This window comes from Gopherus flavomarginatus, chromosome 9 (genome assembly GCF_025201925.1).
Source record: "Gopherus flavomarginatus isolate rGopFla2 chromosome 9, rGopFla2.mat.asm, whole genome shotgun sequence".
NCBI classification, from domain to species: domain Eukaryota; kingdom Metazoa; phylum Chordata; order Testudines; family Testudinidae; genus Gopherus; species Gopherus flavomarginatus.
In genome coordinates, this window is record NC_066625.1 from 36484098 (window position 1) to 36505227 (window position 21130).

General features: G+C 52.5%; 1 protein-coding gene across 2 annotated transcripts; it reads left to right on the forward strand.

Annotated features, from left to right (window-relative positions):
• Positions 1-789: 789 nt before the first annotated feature.
• Positions 790-14497, forward strand: MCRIP2 (MAPK regulated corepressor interacting protein 2). Of its 2 annotated transcripts, none has more exons than XM_050968509.1 (5): positions 790-1070; positions 1380-1458; positions 9882-10012; positions 12500-12601; positions 14050-14497. In XM_050968509.1, the coding sequence occupies exons 1-5, from the start codon at positions 1016-1018 to the stop codon at positions 14118-14120; spliced, it is 438 nt and encodes a 145-aa protein (XP_050824466.1). In that variant the 5' UTR covers positions 790-1015; the 3' UTR covers positions 14121-14497. The 2 variants fall into 2 exon arrangements, with proteins under 2 accessions (XP_050824466.1, XP_050824467.1); XM_050968510.1 differs by having other exon boundaries at positions 9885-10012.
• Positions 14498-21130: the final 6633 nt, after the last annotated feature.

Below are 21130 nucleotides of genomic sequence, written 5' to 3' on the forward strand. Positions count from 1 at the left end.
TGTGTCCTCCATACCTTGGGTTCAATCAAACCCCCACTGACATCAGTTGGAGATGGACTGGCCAGACCTCTAGCAGGCAGCACATGCACATCCCATTTCAAAAGTGGCTGCTGGTTTTGGGGTGTGGATAGGCACAAGGCTGATCCTAGCCCCAAAATAACCTTTGCAGCTTGCAACACATCATCACAATTGTGCTATGTCGGACGACAATCTGCAGAAACAACATCCCAGTGTGCATTTTGCAATGCAATGGCTGTTTCCACCTCTGAAAAGGGATGGATTTATATGTACCTCCAGGTGTTATATTAGTTTATGTCCGTGCTCCCTGAATCATGCCTGAGGGCACAGTGCAGTAAATAAAGATCAATTGCACAGGTTTGTCTGTCATGGGGCTATCTTGCAGACATGTGGCCGGGAAATCCCCAACGTCCTGCCTTTGGTGGTAGCTTTTAAGATTATTTGCCTGGACTATTTTTAATGGCTGTATATTAATATCACGCACTGCTTGGCTGGCAATAACTGTTTAGCAGCAGCCAAAGAGGCTTAGCTACAAAACAGAAAACGGTTAAACAACACCAAAGATTTCATTCACCCAGCAAATGCAGAGAGAACAGAGAGGAACCCCAGGCCCGATTTCTTCCTCCACTCTATTTCCCCTCGTTCAGTGAACAGAATCCAGAGCGCCTTCGGTGTTTTGTAGTTGGATGAAGCAGAGGCGCCACCTGCCCCTTTAAGAGGCTTGGGGGGCGTGTTGCATACATGCTGCTGTCTCTCACGGCCTCCCTCTGCCTGTTAAAGGGGAATCACTGTCTGTCCCAAGCTCTGCGCAGCGAAGTTAAAGTCAAAGGCATCTTGGAAGAGTTTTGCAACAGGCAGCTCTGGCTTTGGAAGCTCTGGCTAGACCCGTCTTCTGTTAGCGGCCCGCTCCGGGAGCCGGGAAAACATTTCCCCACCGCAACAGTAAAGCTGGGCTCCCTCCAGCCCTGCCACACGATCAGCTGGAGCTGCGGGGCACATGATGTACACGATTACCAGGGGACCTAGCAAGCTAGCCACCCAGAGAAGGACAGGTAAGGGGGGAGCCAAATGGGAAGCTGCTTCTCTTTGGTGGGAGCAGGCTCGGCAGAGGGGCGCCCCTGTTTCTGTCCAGCGGGGCCAGGAGGATCTGCTTCCCCTCCCCCGGTGCTGCTCCTCTGAGCTCTCCCCCCGCCCCGCTCGGCTGCGCGCCCTCCTCAAGCACCACGTTGCCTGTGGCAGGGAGTCCCCCGTGCCCCGTTGCCTGCCCCTCTGACCTGGGAGATGTGCCGCCGGGCGGCTGTGGGTCGTGCCCAGGCGCGCCTGGGGCTCGTGCCCGCCCTGACCCCGCTGTCTCCCCGCAGGTCCCACGCAGCAGGTGGAGAGCAAGGCGGCGGAGCTGAAAGGCCGGCAGCCGCCGCACAGCGCCTGGCCTCTGGCAAGGTGAGCTCCGGGCCGGGCTGCATTTGGCACGTGTCGCTCCCGGGTCCCAGCTCGCCGGCAGCCCGGCTCCAGCCTTCCGCGGGGGGTGCCCAGGTGCGGGGCGCAGTAGCCCGGGGGGAGGGGTGACCTTGTGCAGAGGTTACCCGGCTTGTCCTTGCCACATGGCTCCGGAATAGGAGGAGGGGCTGGCGGGGAAGGAGCAGGGGGTGGAGGCGAGCAGCGGACTCGGGAACCGGCCGCGATCGCTGCTTCCCCAGGCCTGCGGGGAGAGGGATCCAGGCTGGGGCCGGGGCCGGACCCGCTGCACGCGGGAGCTGCAGTTGGGGACTGGGGTGAGTGGTGCAGAGATCTGGGGGCGGGGCAGGGGGCAGGGAGCGTGGGGGGCGAGTGCAGTGAGCTAGGGGCGGGGCAGACGGTGTAGGTGGCAGGGGGCGAGTGCAGAGAGCTGGGGGGGGGGCAGGGAGCGTGGGGGGTGGGTGGAGGCGTGGAGCTGGGGTCCCCGGGGGAGGGGGACAGAGCGTGGGGAGTGGAGGTGTGGCGTTGGTTGCCCAAGGGGTGCCAGCCAGATCAGAAGCACTGGCGGCCCCCCCTCTTGCTGCTGCCCAGAGTTAACCTTTGCCCCAGTGTACAGGCACACAGGCTCCCCGCGGGGGGAGGGGCAGGATGAGGGTGTACCGAAGTACGGGCATAGGATGCCCTGAAGCTAAACTCCCAGGGCCTCTGCCTATCTTTCTCCTGCTGCCCCCCATCCACGGGAAGGAGCCATGCTAGCCCATGGCCTGGAATTGCCAGCCCCCCGGGACTCCAAAGCCCCTTTAGTGGGGCTGCAAGATTTGGGACCTAGTAGGATATACAGGGCCTAAGACTGTGCATTTCTTTTTCCCTTTCTCTGTGAGGCATGAAATCCTGGCCCCAGTTAAATCGATGACAAAACCAGTGCTTAAAGTGATCTGAAAAAAGTGTGTGTGTGGTGTCTATTATCATCTGGGAGCAGCAGTTCTGGCAAGACAATGCATTAAAGTGCATGCACATCTCAGGGACCTCGGGGAATTAAAAAAAAAAAATTCTGTGTCTGTGACCTTGCAAACCTCATTCTCTCTTTAAGCACTGTGCATAACTCCCATTGACTTAATTGGGGCCAGGATGTCACCCAGGGGCTCAGTCCCAGGCAGGGGAGCGTCTTCAGAAACTTTTATGCTTGAGCAGGGGGGGAACCGCCAAATATGGAGGTCATTTTGGAAGTTCATGGCCTGGTGCAAATGAGCCATTACAGGATCAGGTGCAACTCATGGGTATTTCTCCCCCTGCCCTTGCAGCCTGTCTGTTCCTTCATTGCTACCCCCAGCTCCCTGCTGCTTGAAACAACTCAGCAAGGAGAGCTTTCACTGCGGATCCAAGCCCTTTACAGCCTGGCTCATAGAAGATCCTCCCATGTTGGAGAAGCAGAGACCCTGTCTCTGTTCTCCCCCCACCCCCTTTCCCAGATAGTGTAGCCTGAAGATAAGGAATTAAACCCTCTTTGTGGGTCTGAAGATAAGAAGGGGTCCAGCCCTCAGGCACTCCGTGGCCTAGGCAAGGGTAATGAAGGTGTATTGGGACGGCCCACCCAGCCGCCTGCCTGCAGTAGGAAATATTTCCTAGTTCCCAGCCCACGTGAGGAGACAGAAAGGTCAGAGCAGCATGTGGCACTATGATGACATAGCCAGAAATCCAGACTGGAGGTGGTGCAGGGGCCAGAGGCAGTTAGCCACTGCAATCCACTGTCTCAAGTCACAGTCACTGCCATGTCCAAGCCTCTCTGTTGTCCACACCAGGGAAAAATAGCCAAGGGCAGAGTGGTATTCCACCTTTGCTACATGCATGGCCCTCAGTTGTGCTGTCAGATCCACCTGGCAGGACCTTGGTCCCCACATGGAGCCCCATGGATGTCAGCAGGGCTCTGTGAGGGCTGCTTTGGCACCCCCTGCTGGATCACCCACATGTACAGTGAACCCTTCCATCTGGAAAATTACCATCTGTGAAAGGTGCATAGAATTGGGATGAAAGTAAACTTACTTTACTCTAATCTTATTGCACCTAGAAGATCTTCCCAGCACCTGCTTGCTATGTGGCCTCCCTCTCACTCATCAGACCTTTTCTTCCCAATCTCTCTCCAGAATGGACTCCCTCACCAGATCATTCAAAATTCCACACAGCAAAAATGCAATAAGAAAACCTTAGGGTTGCACAGCTAAGCCCTCGGAAGTCAGGATATTGCAACATTGCTATTGTACGCACAGCCTTAACGCTGCCCTGTTGGGAGTAAGCATTACTATACTGGTTTTTAATTACATGCTCACATGCTATTTGTCAAATAATGAACAAATGAAATCAGACAGTATTCCCATTTACAAACAGCAGAACTAAATTCACTCTTAACCAACCATAGCATGTACTGTAAAAGTTCTTCAGAAATAACCCCTTGTTAGAATGATTAAACACAGATTTCTGGTGATGACACAGCCATCAGATCTGACTTTTATTCTGTAGCTGCCAATGAAACAGAACTAAGAGTAGGGGGAGACGTTTCACTTAAAGGCCAAAGAAACTGCAGATCTATTCAAATTGATCTGAGGTGGGGGAGGTGTGTGTACACACCTCCAAACAGTAACAGGTAGATTAGTCTATAGATGATATCCTCAGTTCCTCCCTTATCAATTCTCTGGTGTGGGGACAATCTTCATTTTCATGATGGGATGTATACAGTGGGTCTCTGATTATTCCCTGGCAGATAGCGTTGTCTACTTTGGGAAGCTCTCAAAACTTTTCATAGATCAGGCCATACCTTCTTAGAGAGATTGTCTAGTGAGTACTTTCCCTCCCTTTCACCCAGTTCCCTTTGCCCTCCCATTCAGGATCGCATAACACCACGGTGGTAATTGCCTGCATAAAAAATGAACATGAGGAAAGGTGGTTGTGGTGGTGGTTCTGTTAGTGCAGCGTAGCAGCTGGAGACAGGGAAAAGATAGCACCATGGGATGAACTAACTTTCCACAAGCCACCAGTAAGTGCTCTGTAGACTACAGGTTGGTCTGTTTGTTTCTGTTCTTCCACCATTTGAGTAATAGATATAATTATATCTAGGGGATTATGCTCTAGGGGAAACATAATATATTTAATATAAAAAAATCCATCTTTGGAACACTTTAGACATTGCACTGCTAGGATAACATCAGAAGACTATATAATGTACTTACTGTAAAAGCATTGCAACCAATGGAATTTCAGTATGCAAAAGAGCCATGTGATGATTGGGCTGATGTCAAACCCACTGATTACAAAGAAAGGCCTCCTGCTATGCTCCTCTTTCCAGGTGGAGAGTGCCCCTGATTTCCCACTGAAATCAATGGGTTGATTTCACCTAAGCACCTTGCAGGATTGGCCCTTTATCCCTATACTGTCTCTAATCCAAACCCTATTGGAATCAGTGGAATAGTCTGTAATACTCCTTTGCACATTCCATTCAAGGACCTCAGCAGTGCCTGGACCTGGTGAATTCAGCTCCCCAACACCTTCTTAAAATACATATTTTGGCAATGACAAATAAGCAGCCTGTATTATCACTGAATGGCGGTAGAGACAGATGCAAACCTTTGATCAGCTCTATATGATGCGTCTTATCAAATATTTATTATTGCTACATTGTGGTAGATGAAACCGCATTGGGTTTTGCTCATCTGGCTTCAGTGGAGGTAGATTATTCTTGGATTTCACCACTTAATATATTATTTCCCTTAGAGCCTATTGAACAAACCACAGTCTTCATTAACCATGAAAGGCTGTTTCTCATTTTGACCAGACTTCAGTTTAACTTATAGCCACAAGATTCTCCCATCAAGATGACCTGTGTTTGTGCCCTTTTGGTTTGCTTCTTTATGGTATACAGTGGCTGTCTGGAAGGGTCTGATATTTGTTGTTGTCAGAAACATGAGGAACATCAATCTTCCTGTTTTTGCTGGAGAACTCCTTGGATGACACAGTGCTATCATTGGGAACTTTCTCTGCTCTTAACTGATAGGGCTGGAGGTGCTGAATAGGAGTTAAAACAAGAAACAGAGGTTTATATAGTCTTTCCCTCTCTATTAATCAGTTTTCATTTCTTTGCTATTTTCAGTGTCACAGTCCTAGTAGAGCTCTAGTCATCCATAGACTCTCCCAGGGCAGACCTTGGTGTCTAACATGAAAATCATGCAGATTGGGGGTAGGGGGAAACCCTAAAAATCTCAAAACATATTTCTGGCTGTTTTTCTCCATCCTCAAGAACCAAACAAGAAAAGCCGCATAAGCTCCATTTTCCATTGTTAGTTGTCTTTCACACATTAAACAATATGATTGTTAAACATTTACTGTCTTTAAAACTGCAAGTCACTTATTTACCATCCTGGCTGTAACAGTCACACTGTGTTGAATGTTATGCAGAATGCAATTTGCCTTTGGCATTCTGAGCACCTTCCTCACTGGCTCATATGGCATTGCTTAGGTTGTGTTATGGCACTGAAGAATCATCAAGGCAGGGGAATGGCTCCCAGGCAATGGAGCCAAGAATAGACTAGCAGTATTTTGTGAGACTTGGTCGGACAGGGTCTCAAGCACTTTTCAGGACTGACAGTCTCAAATGGTGACAGGGCAGGTCCTGGCCTTCAGGTCACTAACTGAGGCCTTGAGTACAGTGGAATTTCTAAACTCGGGGAACTGTGAGAGCTGGTGAAACTGGAATTTCTGCCCAATCAGAAATTCTGATATTTCAAAATTTGTTTTTGTCCCAAATCAGGAGGAAAAATTGAAATACAGAGATTTTTCCCAGAACAGCAAATTTTGAAGTTTCACTTCAAAACCTTTAATTTAAACGTTTCTGTTTTCACATTTCCAAATTCAAATGGTTTTGGTTGTTTGAATGTCTTGTGATGTATTATCTCCTATGGGACTGGGATCCCTAGCTAGATTACATCTCCCATGATGCATTGCGATCAGGTAACTCACAAGGCCCTCCCACAATGGTTCAGTTACAGGGCCTGCCACAGTGCATCATGGGAGATGTAGTCCAGTCAGGGATGCCATTCAATAGAGAAGAATGGTGGCATAAGGTATCCAAACTACAGTTCCCATGAGACACTAGGGCAGCTCAAGCAGACAAGTGATTAATACTATACTGACCTGAAAAGCTTTGATTCTATTCAACAAACTGAAATGTTTCAATCTGGGTTGACCCGGCCTGAAACACAGTATTTCATTTCTATTTTCCTGACAGAAAATTGAAAAAAGTTTTGCAAAATCAGGTTTTAGGGTTTTTGTTGTTTTTTTTTTTTTTGATGAAAACTGCATTTTCCCATCAAATTCCCAGTCAATTCTAGTGGCTATGCTGTTTTAGACCCTTCTTGCACACTTGGTACATTTGTGAAAAGTGTGGTCTGATGCAGCTACTCCAGTTTCAAACTCATTAGCTCAATCTCTTTCCTTCATTGAGCCCTCCACCTTCTAGGATCTATGGGGAAAAATAGCATGTGATCATGTAACTCATGACTGTACCATAATGCATATGCAGAAGGGGCCAAATTAAGGTTGCATGGGCAATCTTAGTTCTGGCATGTCTTATCTTCTGAATGCACGACTTAGCATCCTTTATGTTCTTGTAAGATAGCATGTTTGTGTGTAATTTCCTAGGTTTTAAAAAAAAAATTAAACTGAACTGCCCCCAGAAATACCATCAAGTGGTATCATATTTAGTCCTACATGGTTTATCAGCAGGATTGGACCCTTTAGATGTACTGCACAAATCTCTGCCACTGAGCTAATGAGGTAACTGATAGCAGTTGGTAGGTTGTTATCCTCTACATGGGTCCAGCACTAAAAAGGTATGGGACACTTTGCCAATGGGTTTCATAGCATAGGAATTGAGAGACTCAGGAATTATGGATTCCATTCCATGCTTTGGAGGGGACTGTGCTTTAGGGGGCACAGGCTCTTCTGCCCATTGCTCCCAACCTGCTTCCTTTTCCAGGTCCCACTCCTCAGGCTTTTCCTCCCAGTCTCCTTGCCCAGCACATCCTAGTCTCCCCCTCTGGGCTCCCCAGTTCCAGTCTCCTTGTCCGGCCAGTCTCACTTTCCCACCTCTCGGTTCCTCATCCAATCTGTGTCTCACTCCCACCGCAGCTTCTGGTCTCCCTTCCCCATTGGATCCTAGTCCCAGTCTTCCTTCCTGGGCTTCTCATCCAATCTCAGTGATCTCCCCGCAACCCTGGTTCCTTGTCCCAGTCTCTGCCTGGCCAGTCCCAGTTCTGCCCTTCCACTCCAGCCCCTTGTAAGATCTGTGTCCCCGCTCCCTCCACTCCTTCCCTCTACCCCACCCCATTGGTATGCAGTCCCAGTCTCCCCCCAGCCCACCTCTCAGTTTGAGTTTCCCTTTCGCTTTCCCATCTGTCCCCACTATCTCTAGCCCCAGTCTCTCTCCACCAGCCCAGGCCCTTTATCCCAATCTACTCCCCAGCCACCCCTCCCCCCCTTGTCACTTTTGCATTCAGATCAGAGAGTTTCCTCTATCTGCTTGGGCCTGGCAGGGGATCATGGCTCTGAAGCAGATAGGGGCCCTGCTAAATCTTTTCAAATAAAAGGTCACTAGTTTGTTTGTTTTTTTAAACATATTTTTCCCAAGCCTCATTACTGGAAACATCGGAGCCATTTTGGCTAAAATCTTCCCCCTCAAAATCAGCCTAAGGCAGACACTCAGTATGGGAAATTTCTGCTTAACAGCTTGAAGTTTGGCAAAGTTATAAGTAACTAAAAACAGGAGCTTACTCTGGGAAGCATCAGGCAACCTTTACTCTAGGTGGTGCTCCCAGCTCCACTTATAGTAAAATATTCAACTCCTTTGGAGATAACATGTGGAGTGTTATTTGAAATTTGATTTATTTGAATGCTTCACTGTGGCCGCTACCTACGCTGATGGCAGGGGTTCCCCCATCACTTTCTTGAGAGGCCACAGCTAGGTCAACAGAAGAATTTTTCCATCAACCTAGCACTGTCTGCACTGGGGGCTAGGTTGGATCCGGGGTGAGGATTGTTCACGCCCCTGAGCGATGCGGCTGGGTTTAACTTTTTAGTGCAGACCTGGCCTCAGAGTACAAAGCCCATATTCTCCTAGGGCATGTTCGGCCTGTGACCATCTCTGCAGCTATGGCACTAGAGACAAGCAGGCTGGATCTCTGGACTGACTTGAGCTTTTCTAATCCAACCAGTTAGGAGCAGTTTTAGTGACATCTACAGACTTGACGTATTTTGCCCTCGGGCTCCCTCTACTGGCTTGAATGGGTAGTGACACACCGTGCCTACACCTCACGCTGGTGCTTGGACACGGTTAATGTCCAGGGCCACGTCCAGACTAGGGTATTAAAATCGATTTTAGATACGCAACTTCAGCTACGTGAATAACTTAGCTGAAGTCGAATTTCTAAAATCGAGGTACTCACCCGTCTGGACGGCGCGGCATCGATGTCCGCGGCTCTCCGTGTCGATTCCGGAACTCCGTTCGGGTTGATGGAGTTCCGGAATCGATGTAAGCGCGCTCGGGGATCGATACATCGCGTCCAGACTAGACGCGATATATCGATCCCCGAGCAATCGATTTTAACCCGCCGATGCCGTGGGTTAGTCTGGACGTGGGCTAGGTCTATTAGATCAAGTGAGGGTTGGGGGTGAACCACTGCACAGGGAAGCCAGAAGCTAGCCATCACAGGATTTCACTTCCTGGCCAAAGAAGGCCAGGGAAAGATGAGGCGCCAGCTGAAATGCCTCTGGCTCGGTTTCTTTTGCCAACTCTGCTGCTCCTACCACGATGGCAACATTTTCCTTCCCAGTGAAAACTCATAGTGCAGTGACTCTGCCATAGCAGTGGTCCACACACTGAGGTTCTGGAAAGTGTACTGGCAGAAAGAGTGGCCCCAACAGTAAACGATCAAAGTCCCATGTGCTGAATTTGATCATTTATAGCAATATGCTGTTAGTTAAAGAAAGCAGACTGCAAATGTTAATCACGGGCTTATCAACTCACCGTGTTTATATTTCACTAATGCCTAGAGCTTCCACCTGAGCTCAAGGCACCATTGTGCTGGGTGCTGGACAGATAAAGGGACAGGTGCTGCCCCAGAGAGCTAATCTACATAGAGCAGACAGCTAAAGGAAGGGGAAATTGAGAGAGAAAGAAGCAAAGTGACTTGTCTCAGGCCGTAACAAATAGAACCCAGGAGTCCGGACTCCCAGTCCCAGTCTCCAGCCACAAAATCCACTTCCTCTCATTACACCATGCCCCCTGCCCCCTATCCTACAGCTTGCTGGCTCTGGATGCAGACAGATCTGTCTTTTCAGCCTCTGATTTTGTCTCTTTACCTCAGTAGCCCAACTCCCAAACTCGTGTTCAACAGAGTGAATGGCAAGAGGCCCCTGGTGACGACACAGCCCACGGCAGCCACGGAGGAGAGCTACACGCTGGCCCATGAGGAGAACGTCCGCTTTGTCTATGAAAGTAAGAGGCCCCCATAGCAGGGTCTGGCTAGTTCAGAGAGAGAAGGGAAGCCTCTCTAAACCCCAGTCTCACAGGGGTGTGTCAGTGCCAAAGGTATCCAGGAACTGTAATGTAGCAGAGGGAACACAGGGGTGTCTCAGTGCTGTGGGTCCCCGGGGGCTGTAACATAACAGAGGGGATGCAGGGGTGTCTAGGTGCTGGGATTCCTGGGGGTGTAATGTAGCAGAGGGGATGCAGGGGTGTCTCGGTGCTGGGGATTCTCGGGGACTGTAACAGAGCAGACTTGAGACAAGGGTGTCTCAGTTCCAGGGATTCCCAGAGGCTGTAACAGACGGGTGGCTCGGAGCTGGGTGTTACCCTGGGGCTGTAACAGAGCCGAGGGTTCCCAAGGGCTGCAATAGAGCAGAAGGGACACAGGGGTGTCTCGGTGCTGAGGATTCTCGGGGGTCATAACGTAGCAGAGGGGATGCAGGGTTGTCTTGGTGCTGGGGGTTCCTGGGGACTGTGACAGAGCAGAGGGGATGCAGGGGTGTCTCGGTGCTTGGGGTTCCCAGGGGCTGTAACATAGCAGAGGGGATGCAGGAATGTTCCTGTGCCAGGGGTCACTGTGGGCTCTAACAGACCAGAGGAGATGCAGGGGTGTCTCAGTGCTGGAGATTCTCGGGGGCTGTAATGTAGCAGAGAGGATGCAGGGGTGTCTCAGTGCCAGAGGGTCCCGGGGGCTTTAACGTGGTAGAGAGGACATAGGGGTGTCTCAGTGCTGGGGGTTCCTTGTGCTTACCCATGGTAAGGATCCTGTTGTGTGACTTGGCCCTTCTCTCACTCTCCCAGCAAACTGCCACCTCCATGACATCCCTTGTCTCTGCTCACCTGAGGATGTTGATTAGAGGTTTCTTGTGATCCAAACATCCTGCAGCCAACCTCTCCTTTGCTTGCCCAGACTCTGGGTGGGGATTTGGGGGTCCTGGTTCAGCTGATTATCCACATGAGCTCCCAGTGTGATGCTGTGACTCAAAGGCTAATGCCATTCTGAGAGGCATGAACTCTAGAGTAGGAGCAGAGATGATTTTACCTTTGTGTCAGTGGCGTAGCCAGGTGGAGTGAACCGGGGGGCAGACATAAAAAAAGGCATCACCCGCTGCGGTGCTTGTACTCATCGGGCGGCGCTCCGGGTCTTTGGTGGCACTGAAGGACGTGGCGCCGAAATGCTGCCGAAGACCCGGAGCGAGTGAAGGACCCGCCGCCGAAGTGCCGCCAAAGACCCGGAGTGCCGCCCGGTGAGTACAAGCGCCACAGCGGGTGGTGTCTTTTTTTAATTCTGTTCCCCCATTCAGAGTAAAAATTAAAAAGGCGCCAAAAAATTAAAATGGTGCTACTTGTGCTCAGTGGGGGAGCAGCCGCTCCCCCTGTTCCCCCCCCCGCCAGCTATGCTACTGCTTTGTGTCTGGCAGTGGGGAGGCTACTGCTGGAATCCTGTGTCCAGTTCTGGTGCCTGCGCAGCTGAAGCAGGATGTTGATAAATTGGAGAGGGGTCAGAAGAGCCATGGGACTGATCAGAGGTTTAGAAAACCTGCCTGATAGTGACAGATGGAGCTCCGTGAGTCTAGTTAGTTTAACAATGCGAAGGTTAAGGGGTGACTTGATCGCAGTCTGTAAGTGCCTACATGGGGAACAAATACTTGATAATGGGCTCTTCAGTCTAGCAAAGATCCAAAAATGGTCCACTGACTGGGAGCTGAAGCCAGACCAATTCAGACTGGACATCAGGTGTAGATTATTACCAGTGAGGGAACTAACCATTGGAAGAAGTAACCAGAGGAGGCACGGGAGGGTTCTCCAGAACTGACAGTTGTTCAGCCCAGATGGGGTGTTTCTGACAGATCTGCTCTAGGACGTGGCTGGGTGCCGTTCTCTGGCCTGCATTACACAGGAGTTCAGCCCCCATGATCCCAGTGGTTCCTTCTGGCCTCTGACGCTGGGAATGTGTGTGTGGGGTGGTGGCTGTTAGCGGTGGGGAAGGAGTCTGCCTGCCCTGCCGCATATGGGCATTTGGCAATTCCCTTGCTAAGGCTGTCACCAGCTCCAGGGTGCATCTCCACAGTGCGGTGGCCAGAGCAGCCCAGTGATGTCTCCTCTCCTGGGTCTGAGCCTGGGGGCTCTACGGGCAGCAGTGCTCTCCAGGACAGGCAGAGAAAGCTTAGCCCTGGGGCGTAGGAGGAGACACACCTGTGGGAGGCACCACCCGTCACTCAGCAGCAACCTGCCCGCCCCCAGCCAGGCACTGGGGCAGCATCTTGTAGCCCTGGGCAGAGGTGTGGGAGGAGGAGGGAGCTGGGGAAAACGGGGGAGGGAAGGGGAAGCACAGAGGGATCCAACATACAGCAGAGCTGGCGGAGCCTGTACTGGACCAATCAGATCGCAGGCTCCCTTGTGTGATGGTGGCTCCTCCCAAGGACCTGTGGCTCACACCTTCACTCTCCATTCCAGCCTGGCAGCAGGTAGAACAGCAGCTGGACGGCAGCCAGCCAGGGGAGAGCGGGCGTGGCCCGGTGCAGTACGCAGAGAAAACTCCTAACCCCGTGTTGACAAGTAAGTGTCCAGGAGCCACCTGCGGGGGCGGCACATACCTCGGCACAGGCTGCATGCAGGAGAGGAAGCGCTGCGTGCTGGCGGTGAGCCAGGCTGGCTTCCTAGAGACCAGTGCATCCCCAGCTCTTTACTAGGCGACTCACCAACTGCATTTAGGCTTCTTGAATGGAGGGGGGGGGTGTCCTACCAATATCCCTGCTCCCCTCTCCCTTCCTGCCCTCTGCTCTCACCTCAAATGCCTGCTGCCCCCTTTCCCCTTCGGGTGCTGACTGTCTGGTCGCTGGCTCCAGTTGCTTGCTCCCAGCCCGGGGTGGCAGGCATGTGCCAGCCAGACTCCAGCGAGCGTGCTGACAGTAGCAGAGTGAATGTTGCAGTGTGGGCTGGAGCTCAGGCTCTGAAGCCCAGCCAGCCCCCCTCAGTGAGAGTCTGAGTGCCAGTCCCAGCCAGAACAGGCACTCGGTGAGCATGAGTGAGTCTGGCCAGGTGGCTCGCTCCCAGCTGCAGTGCAGAGGTCCTCAGGAGGGCAGCATGTTGTTACCCAGGAGCCGGGGGCTCGTCCGCTGCTCTGGAGAAAAGGGCCTTGGGACTTTGAATCAGCCCAAGTCAGCAGGAGCTCCCTTCTCTGGTTCTTTTGTAAAATGGCCTCTCTTCCAGCGACCAGATTGGATCAGGGGCACCTGGGAGAGGGGAGCCCCCACCAGCACCATGCCGGTGGATTGGGTGAGATCTGGCTCAGGAGAAGAGCACCGCCTTTTGAGTCACCAGCAATGTGTAACTTTGCTTTTGGCCAGATCACTCATGAGCACCATTCACTTGGTCACCGCTCAGTCACTAGGGAATCCTTTTACCAGGAAGCCCAGGGCTCTCCTGGGAGCAGCAGGCAAGGTCAGAGTCCCATGGGGAGCACGCTTATCTCCTCCAAAACTGACTGCTAGGGAATCCTTTTACCAGGAAGCCCAGGGCTCTCCTGGGAGCAGCAGGCAAGGTCAGAGTCCCATGGGGAGCACGCTTATCTCCTCCAAAACTGACTGCGCTAAGGTTTTCACGCCTGGCAGCCCAGTCACATGGCTCCAGGGAGCGAAGGCTGCTGCTTTCATGGCAGGAGACCTTTGATCAAATGTGCTAGGAAGAGAACAGGCGGGGAGTTGCTTCATACTCCCAGCAGCCCAAAGAAAGAACTGGGAGAGCCATGATGCAGGCAGCTGCAGCAGCCACTGGGGAGAGCAGATCTGCTGTGGTTGAAAGAAGGGGAGGTGCTCCAGGGCATGGGAATTATTCCCTCCTCAGCTCAAAGGGGCAGTGGTGAGAGGCCAGAAGAAAAGATTTGCCTGCAGTCCAATGTCTCCCCCGGGTGGTAGTTGGGGGAATTGCCATACGCCAATATGAGAGCTGTTAAGCTGTGCTTCCTATCTTCATGCATTCTGTTCTAGTCTCTTTCTCTCTTTCAGATTTTGTGCCAATTGACCTGGAGGAGTGGTGGGCGCAGCAGTTTCTAGCCAAAATTGAAAATGGATCATAAAAAAACCCAACCAAAAATACAGTGTAAAAAATACTAAGTTAAAGAAATACACTTGTTAAAATAATCCCAGCCCAACTGACGCCACTGGAAATGGACCACGGCTCCGCCACCCCACCCCCACCCCTCTGCCCGGACAGGGGAGAAGAGCAGCCCACTGTCTCGGCTGGGATTCCTTAAGTGCCAGTGTTCAGACACTTGAAACTCCTGCAGACTCTGGGGCCCGGCGACACAGCTGCAGCGTGGGTGAGGGGAGAGAGGATTGTGCTTCCCCCTCATCATCTCTCTCCTTTCTGCCCCTTGAGCTTTTCCCCATGGGAAGACAATGGTTATCTGTAGCCAGGACCTTGATACAATAAAGAGCTGAAACTGCCAGTGGATGGAAGTGTGCTCCACCTGTGTGGCTTTGCTTGCAGGGTCCCTGCTGGCCAAGGAGGGGCAAGAGACAGCAAGGCCCTGTGCAGCTACCCACTGCCACTCCAGCTCTGGCAGGCTGGTGGCACCAGACAAGGTCCCGTGTGACTCTGCCAGTTCCTCCACGAGGGTGGGGAGCATGCAAAGGAGCCAGTGCGTGAATGATGGAGAGGGGCTGCTGGGTCAGAAGAACATTTGGGTGCCTTTGCAGCTGGGCTGGTCATGGGCAACAGGGAGTTTACCTGCAGCTTGTGCCCCTGACTGAGGAGGAGCAGAAGGTGTCTATGTCTGACTGGGGTAGCGTTTGGCACACACTGTACAGGGAAACGGCTGCCCCATTGCACACTCGCTGCAGGGCTGGTGCAGCCCCTTCAAAAAGAACTTGGTTCATCCAGGCCAGCATGCCACTTCGGGGTCTCCCAGGCCCTATCCTCACAGAGCCGCCTCCTCCTTCCCTAAGCTAAGCACCCCCGTGACATGCCTCTCACTTCCCTCCCCACCCCATACACCACACAGGCATTGCCCCTCCTTACCTCCTGCACACTCACCCCACCCACTAACTGAGGATTTAGACTTCTCCCGTAGGCGTTGCTCCTCTTGCTAAGCACCTGGGCTGCCTGCCCTCCCCCAATCGCTCTGCGAGCCAGGCCTGGCACCTGTGTGATGATGGGCAATATCTGAGAGGCAAAAAGATGGGCCAAGGCCTGTCTCGGCCAAGTCCAGCTGGGCCTTGTGCCCACCCTGTAGCAGCTAGGGAAGGTGAGTGCAGGAGGAGCTGAGCAAGATCCCCAACTAAAGGCCAGAGACTAGGCAGGATAGCACCGTACGGGTATGGGCACCGCTTTCCTTTAAATGGGTGGGACCCACAGCGATCCCGCTGCTGGTCTGACCCAGCTACCACAGCAGCAGCCCATTAGTGCCCCAGCCAGTGAGCAGCACCGACCCCACCATGCCTGCCAGCGCCCCAGGCAGAGAGCAGCAGCACCCACCAGCTAGGGCTGAGTTCCAGGCTACTGCTGGAGGCGTGCTCACAGCGAGTGCATACAGCCCTGCATGAGGAGACCTCATTAGCAGCTGTCCCTTCTCCACTGCCTTGTGCATTTGGCCATGCAATGCTCCATTCCCAGCCTGGGCCTGAGAATAGGCTGGTGCCTGCACAACCCAAGGGCACATAGCTGAATGGCAGAACGTATCCCTTGGGAGGCTGCAGCCATCACACGTGTACATACCCTCTGTGCCCAGGGATAGTGCTGACTAGTGACTAGTGCAGGGGTGGGTGGGTAGGCAGGACCCTTCCCCATGGCTCAGGCTCCCCGACTGGGCAGTGCACTCAGCAGCCCTGGGCTGACCGGCCCCAGCAATGCAAAGCACTAGATGGGCCGGGCCAAGCCAGGCCCCAAGCGTGGCACTAGCTGAGTGACTGGAAAATGCCAGTGTCCCAAGAGCTGCCTGAGAGGTGCTAGCTCCTCCCAAGCTGCTCTGTGCAGTGGTAGCTGGCAGCCATGAGGCCCCTTTCTGGGCTCTCCCAGGGCCACCAGCACATTGGCGAGTGCTCTGAGCAGCACGCTTGAGGCTCTATACGATGGCACGCGATAAAGGACACTACAGGGAAGCTCCAAGGCCTCCCCCACCCCCCCCCCCACTGTGAGCAGGCGCACAGGGAGCTCCGAGATGGGGAGGAATCATGCCTCGAGGGTCCCCTGCAGCCATGAGCTGGTTTGTGGAGGCAAAGCCATGTAGCGGCAGCCCCTGGGGCAGGGGAACCCCATGGTTCAGCTTAGCTGATGTTTGGCTTTGGAAGAGACCTCACACCATCAGTTACAGCCTCAAGAGCTGGCCTCTAGACCCTGCTCTGCCCATGACCTGCTGTAAGGCCCTGGCCTGATGGCATCACTTCGCTGCACCTCCCATTCGATTCCCACTGTGTGGGGCTCGTCCATTGAGCCTGCTGGCTCTGGGGGAAGGGACTGGGTCCCTCAGTGCAGTGACAGGACAAGGAGACTGAGTGCAGGCAGGGGCTCTGGCTACAGCTCTACCATAAATAACAGGCCAACAGGAGAGGCAAGTGGGGTGTGTTTTGCTTCCTTATTTCCTCACACCCAAATCTGCACTTTGATCCAGTGGATGAAACGATTCCTCGATACAAATCCAGTGTCAGTCATCCCACCCCCTGCTAATTATCCAGTGCGGCCCCCATGGCCCAAATCCTCTCCAGGGCACCTTGGGCTGGGGAGGGGATTGTACCTGGCGTCACAGAGTGCTCACGCTACCCCCATCAGCACATACCCAACACTGAGGACACGTCTACGCTACAGACTTGAGTTACAGTCACTGCAGCAAGTACTGTGGGTTTTCACATCCACACTGCCCTCCTTCTGGGGCTGGTGCATGTCCTCACCAGGAACGCTTCCATCAACTTGAAAGGGGCAGCATGGTGGGCTGCCAGCTCCTGGGCTCTCAGCGCTATGTGCAGGTCCTTGCCAGGAACCTGGCAGCTGCTTGACTCTTGGCAGGGAGCTCGGCACCTGGAGTCCGGGTAGCAGCCAGGTTCCCAGCAGGGAGTCTGGGGGGCACTCTGGCTCAGATCAGGGAGCCCAGGGGCAGCAGGGCTCTAGCTGGAGCCTCCTACCCACCCCAGGGTGAAAGCCTGAGTTGAGCTGGGTGCGAGGTTAACAGGAAACTTACCAGCCTTTCTTGTCAATTTCACAACTCCAGCAGGCACCCATGAAATTGACAAGAATGACAGATTGGTCTTTCTTTGAGCAGGGGTTGGACTAGATGACCTCCTGGGGTCCCTTCCAAGCATGATATTCTATGATTCCATGATTCTGTGACAGTGCCTATTAGTAAAAGCAGGATCTGGTGGCATTAGCTACACCGACATAAGCCCTACACCTCTCGTGGAGTGATGTCAGTGTAGTAGGGCTCTTACATAATTAGGTTGACGTAAGCTGCCTTATGTCGACCTACCTGTGTAAGGTTGACCAGGTCTGAGTCACTGAAACTCTCCCCTTCCACACTTTCTGGGGGACAAAAAGCAACGCTGCCAGCTGTTCATCCTGGGAGTTGCTCTTTACAAGCAAATAATGGGAGGAGGCACTGGTAGGAAAATCCAGTTGATTTCTGAGATGGGACAAGCTTCAATGCTGCAGCCTGGTGCGCACATGGACACGGCCATCCAAGAGCAACAAGCCCTAGCACATGACATGGTCTCACGCCGCCGCCTCCCTCCCACCACTGCTGCTAGGCTGCTCTTTACAGTAGATTGGTTTCACACAAACCAACACAAACCCAGATCAAAATAAACAAATGCGGAGAACGCCATGAGCTGGAAACAGACACATGGAAACCGTGGGTGATATCAAGACATACAGCACAGAGAGGTGCCAGCGCCACCTCTGGGGCTAACTCAAACTGCCGTAGGCTTAGTTCCTGGCATGGGGTCTTGTTATTATAAATGGGCTCAATGCTCCAGAGACCGATGTTGGGCTTAACCCTATGCATTGTGAGCAGATCCAGTGACCTCTGTAGGGCTGCACACCCTGCCTTAAATTAAGCCCAGCCATAAGTGTCTGCAGAATCAGGGCGTGTTTAGTAAATAAGCAGGAGAAAGCATGATGACAGCAGGGGCTGATCATTCCAAGCACTGACTAGAAGGCAAAATTCACAGATCCTCAGCACCCACATGCCTGAGGGTTGTTTGGTAATGAAAATAAGATCAATTTAAATATTGAGCTTAAAAAAAACAAGGCTGAACCTTCATTTTAACTAACTCAATTTTTTTTTCAGATCAGTTCCAGTTCAGCAGGTAGGACAAAATTAGAGTTTAGGTTCAGTTCCGATTCCACTCCTGGGCTGGAGGGAGATGAGCTGACATGCTTGGGAAAATTCCCTTCCAGAAACACCACTAACATGCATGCTCCTGCACATAGGTAACAGCTACAGCTTGCAGGTCATGCTGAGGGCATGAAGCAGGTGCGCAGGCTCCAGGCCTGTGTTTTGCAAAAGGTGGGAGGAGGGGGTATTTAGTGCAATGGGCAAACATCACTCAAAGGATTTGAAAAAGGGAGACTCCATTTCCTTGAACTATGAAGGCCAGAATTGCTGGGTGGAGGTTTCTTGCTGTAGATAGGGAGGGGGTTAAAACTCGAAGCGCATCAGAAACACTTCCAAGAGCAAGCAAGGCAGTTTTGATGCAAAGCATGAACCAATAGCAAATTGAAATGGAAAGGAGAATGCGGGGGTACACAGACCCCAATCTGCTGAAGTCAGGCCTTGCACATACTGTTCTCTTTGGTTGAAATCTCGCCCCACTGAAGTTTTGCCATCGATTGCAATCGGGGCAGGATTCCACTCTCAAATCCAGCTCGTGCTTATGCTATGGAGACTTTGATAACGTAGGCTTTAGAATCCGATCATGTGGGGCTGCCTTGCCACAAAAAGCCAATGAATCCTGTATTAGCAACAAATACAAGGGGTAGCTAGGACCCTGGCAATTTCTTAGCCAACAGGTGCTGACAGGTGAGAAAACGCCCCTGCCATAAATATTATTCCACATTTAACTCCACCTCTAAAAGTGGCTCTTCCAAGCCAGGCCAGAGACTTCCCCTACACAGTTGCGTTGACAGGTTGCTGTCACTGTAGACAGCAGCCACTTCAGAGCCCCCCCTCAGCCACATCACAGCATTTGGGGCTTAGCGACAGTGACAAGGCAAAAAGCAAAATCTTCAGCCTGAAACCTGAAAAGCTATGCACCAATGCACGGGAACGCCGCCTCTCCACACTGTAATCACCTCTCTTTGCCCCCTGCTGTTCCACAGAATTTGGGACAGCTCCAGGGATTTTGGGGGGTGGGGTGGGAAAATAAAGCAAGCAGTTTACTCCAGCAGGGCAAGGGTTAATCACAAAAACACACATGGATTCTTCCTCCCCCCAGCAGTAATCAGCCAGCCACTGGGAAACATTCATTCCTGGGCTGATCCAGCTTCCACTCAAGTTTTCCCATGAACTTCAAGGAGAGCAGGACAGGGCGCTTCTTGCTTAGTGGTTGTACAACTGCAGGACGGCTGGATCACACAGCACCTGGCTGAGCAGGTGCCCACCCTTTGCTGCATCAACATATGGACTTTGGGGGATCCAGATCTCCCAGCCCACGGATCCCTTAGCACCAGCTCCCATTGATACTGCCATTGCAGTCAGGTTCAAGCAGGAGCAGGACTGGCCTTTGGTAGTGAGAGCTGCCAACATCCACTGAATCTACTACGTGGTCAACACCTCCAGGGTTTGATGGGTCCAAAGCTTCCCCACTTACCAGGCAGCCGAGCCCTGGTGCCCACGCTCGGCGAGTGAATAATAAAACTGACACATGCCACAGTGAAGAGCCAGAGCCATTCTTATACAGTAACATGATGCACCATCGTAGTAACATTTGGGGGAACAGAACGGAACAGAAAAGGGGCTGGTTACAGGAACAAAACACAAATTAAAAACCCCAATGACACGATCACTCAAACGGAATCTGTACCCCGCCCATAAATATTAGTTCCTTATGTGCAATCGTGTGTGTAGCTATAGTGCAATATCTCAGCTGTGCTCTGAGCACGGAGCAGTCAGATGGACGGAGCGAGTCATCAGCATGGGAATCAGACCTGGTTATAGGCAAAGGAGAAGAACCGAGACACCCCAAATATACCACCAGCTGCTCCTGCAGCCTCTTCAGCTGGCCCTTCCGTACAGGGACGGCTCTGCAAGCCAGAGAGCTCAACCCTGCCCACAATCACTGATCACTTCCACTGCACGCCACAGGATCGGGCCCACGGCAGGGTGAGGAACATGCAAGCCCTGCAGGGAGCACACTGGTGCCCCCTGTGGGGGCAGTTTGGCCATTGCTAGGGAAGTACCCAGCCCAGGCTGAGCGGAGAAGTGTCCCAGGCATGACATATTTGGATCCACAGGTTGCCCACCTCCTTGGAGTGCCTTCAGGAGAGAGCACGGAGAGGGCCCCACAGCTATGCCTCCACTAGCAGCACGGGTGTCAGACCAAGCTGGGCTCCTGTTGGGCACCAGTTGGAACCCCCACAGCCTGGGTGTTTGGATCCACTATGCCAGGGCAGCCCATTGTAATTAAAACATTTAAGGAACTAACAAAGGGCTACGTCTCACACAGCAACCCCATGAACCTCCTCCTCCCAGCCCACGTTTGCCTCTGTCCCCTCTGCCATGTAGACTGTAAACTCTTCAGGGCAGGGATGGGGCTATTCCTTGACCACCAAATGCCGTGCCCTGTCTGGGCGCTATGTAGAGGCCAGACTTACACCAGTTACAATCTGCATGTGGATCTGAACGAGCCAGAACCTGGGCTGGGGACTTGGCTCCCAGTGCCTCAGCTTGGGGTTTGGGAACCAGAACATGTCCCCCAAATTATTTGTGCCCAGGCTGCAGTTAGGGTTAGACTGAGCCATCTCTCACAGCAGAGCAATGTAAGCAGTAAGAGCTTCCCTCGGAGGGAGCGGGACAGAGATCAGCCGTGCCCCGTACCTCACAGGGTGCTCTGCATGAAGGTTTCACTGAAGATCTCACAGTGCTGCAGGTTGGGGACC

Bases quoted from the DNA above. Each gene is read 5' to 3' on its own strand.
- MCRIP2 (XM_050968509.1), top strand. From the start codon at position 1,016: ATGATGTACACGATTACCAGGGGACCTAGCAAGCTAGCCACCCAGAGA. The intron at 1,459-9,881 runs GTGAGCTCCGGG...TCTTTACCTCAG, and splicing joins AGCGCCTGGCCTCTGGCAAG to TAGCCCAACTCCCAAACTCG. The intron at 10,013-12,499 runs GTAAGAGGCCCC...TCTCCATTCCAG, and splicing joins CGTCCGCTTTGTCTATGAAA to CCTGGCAGCAGGTAGAACAG.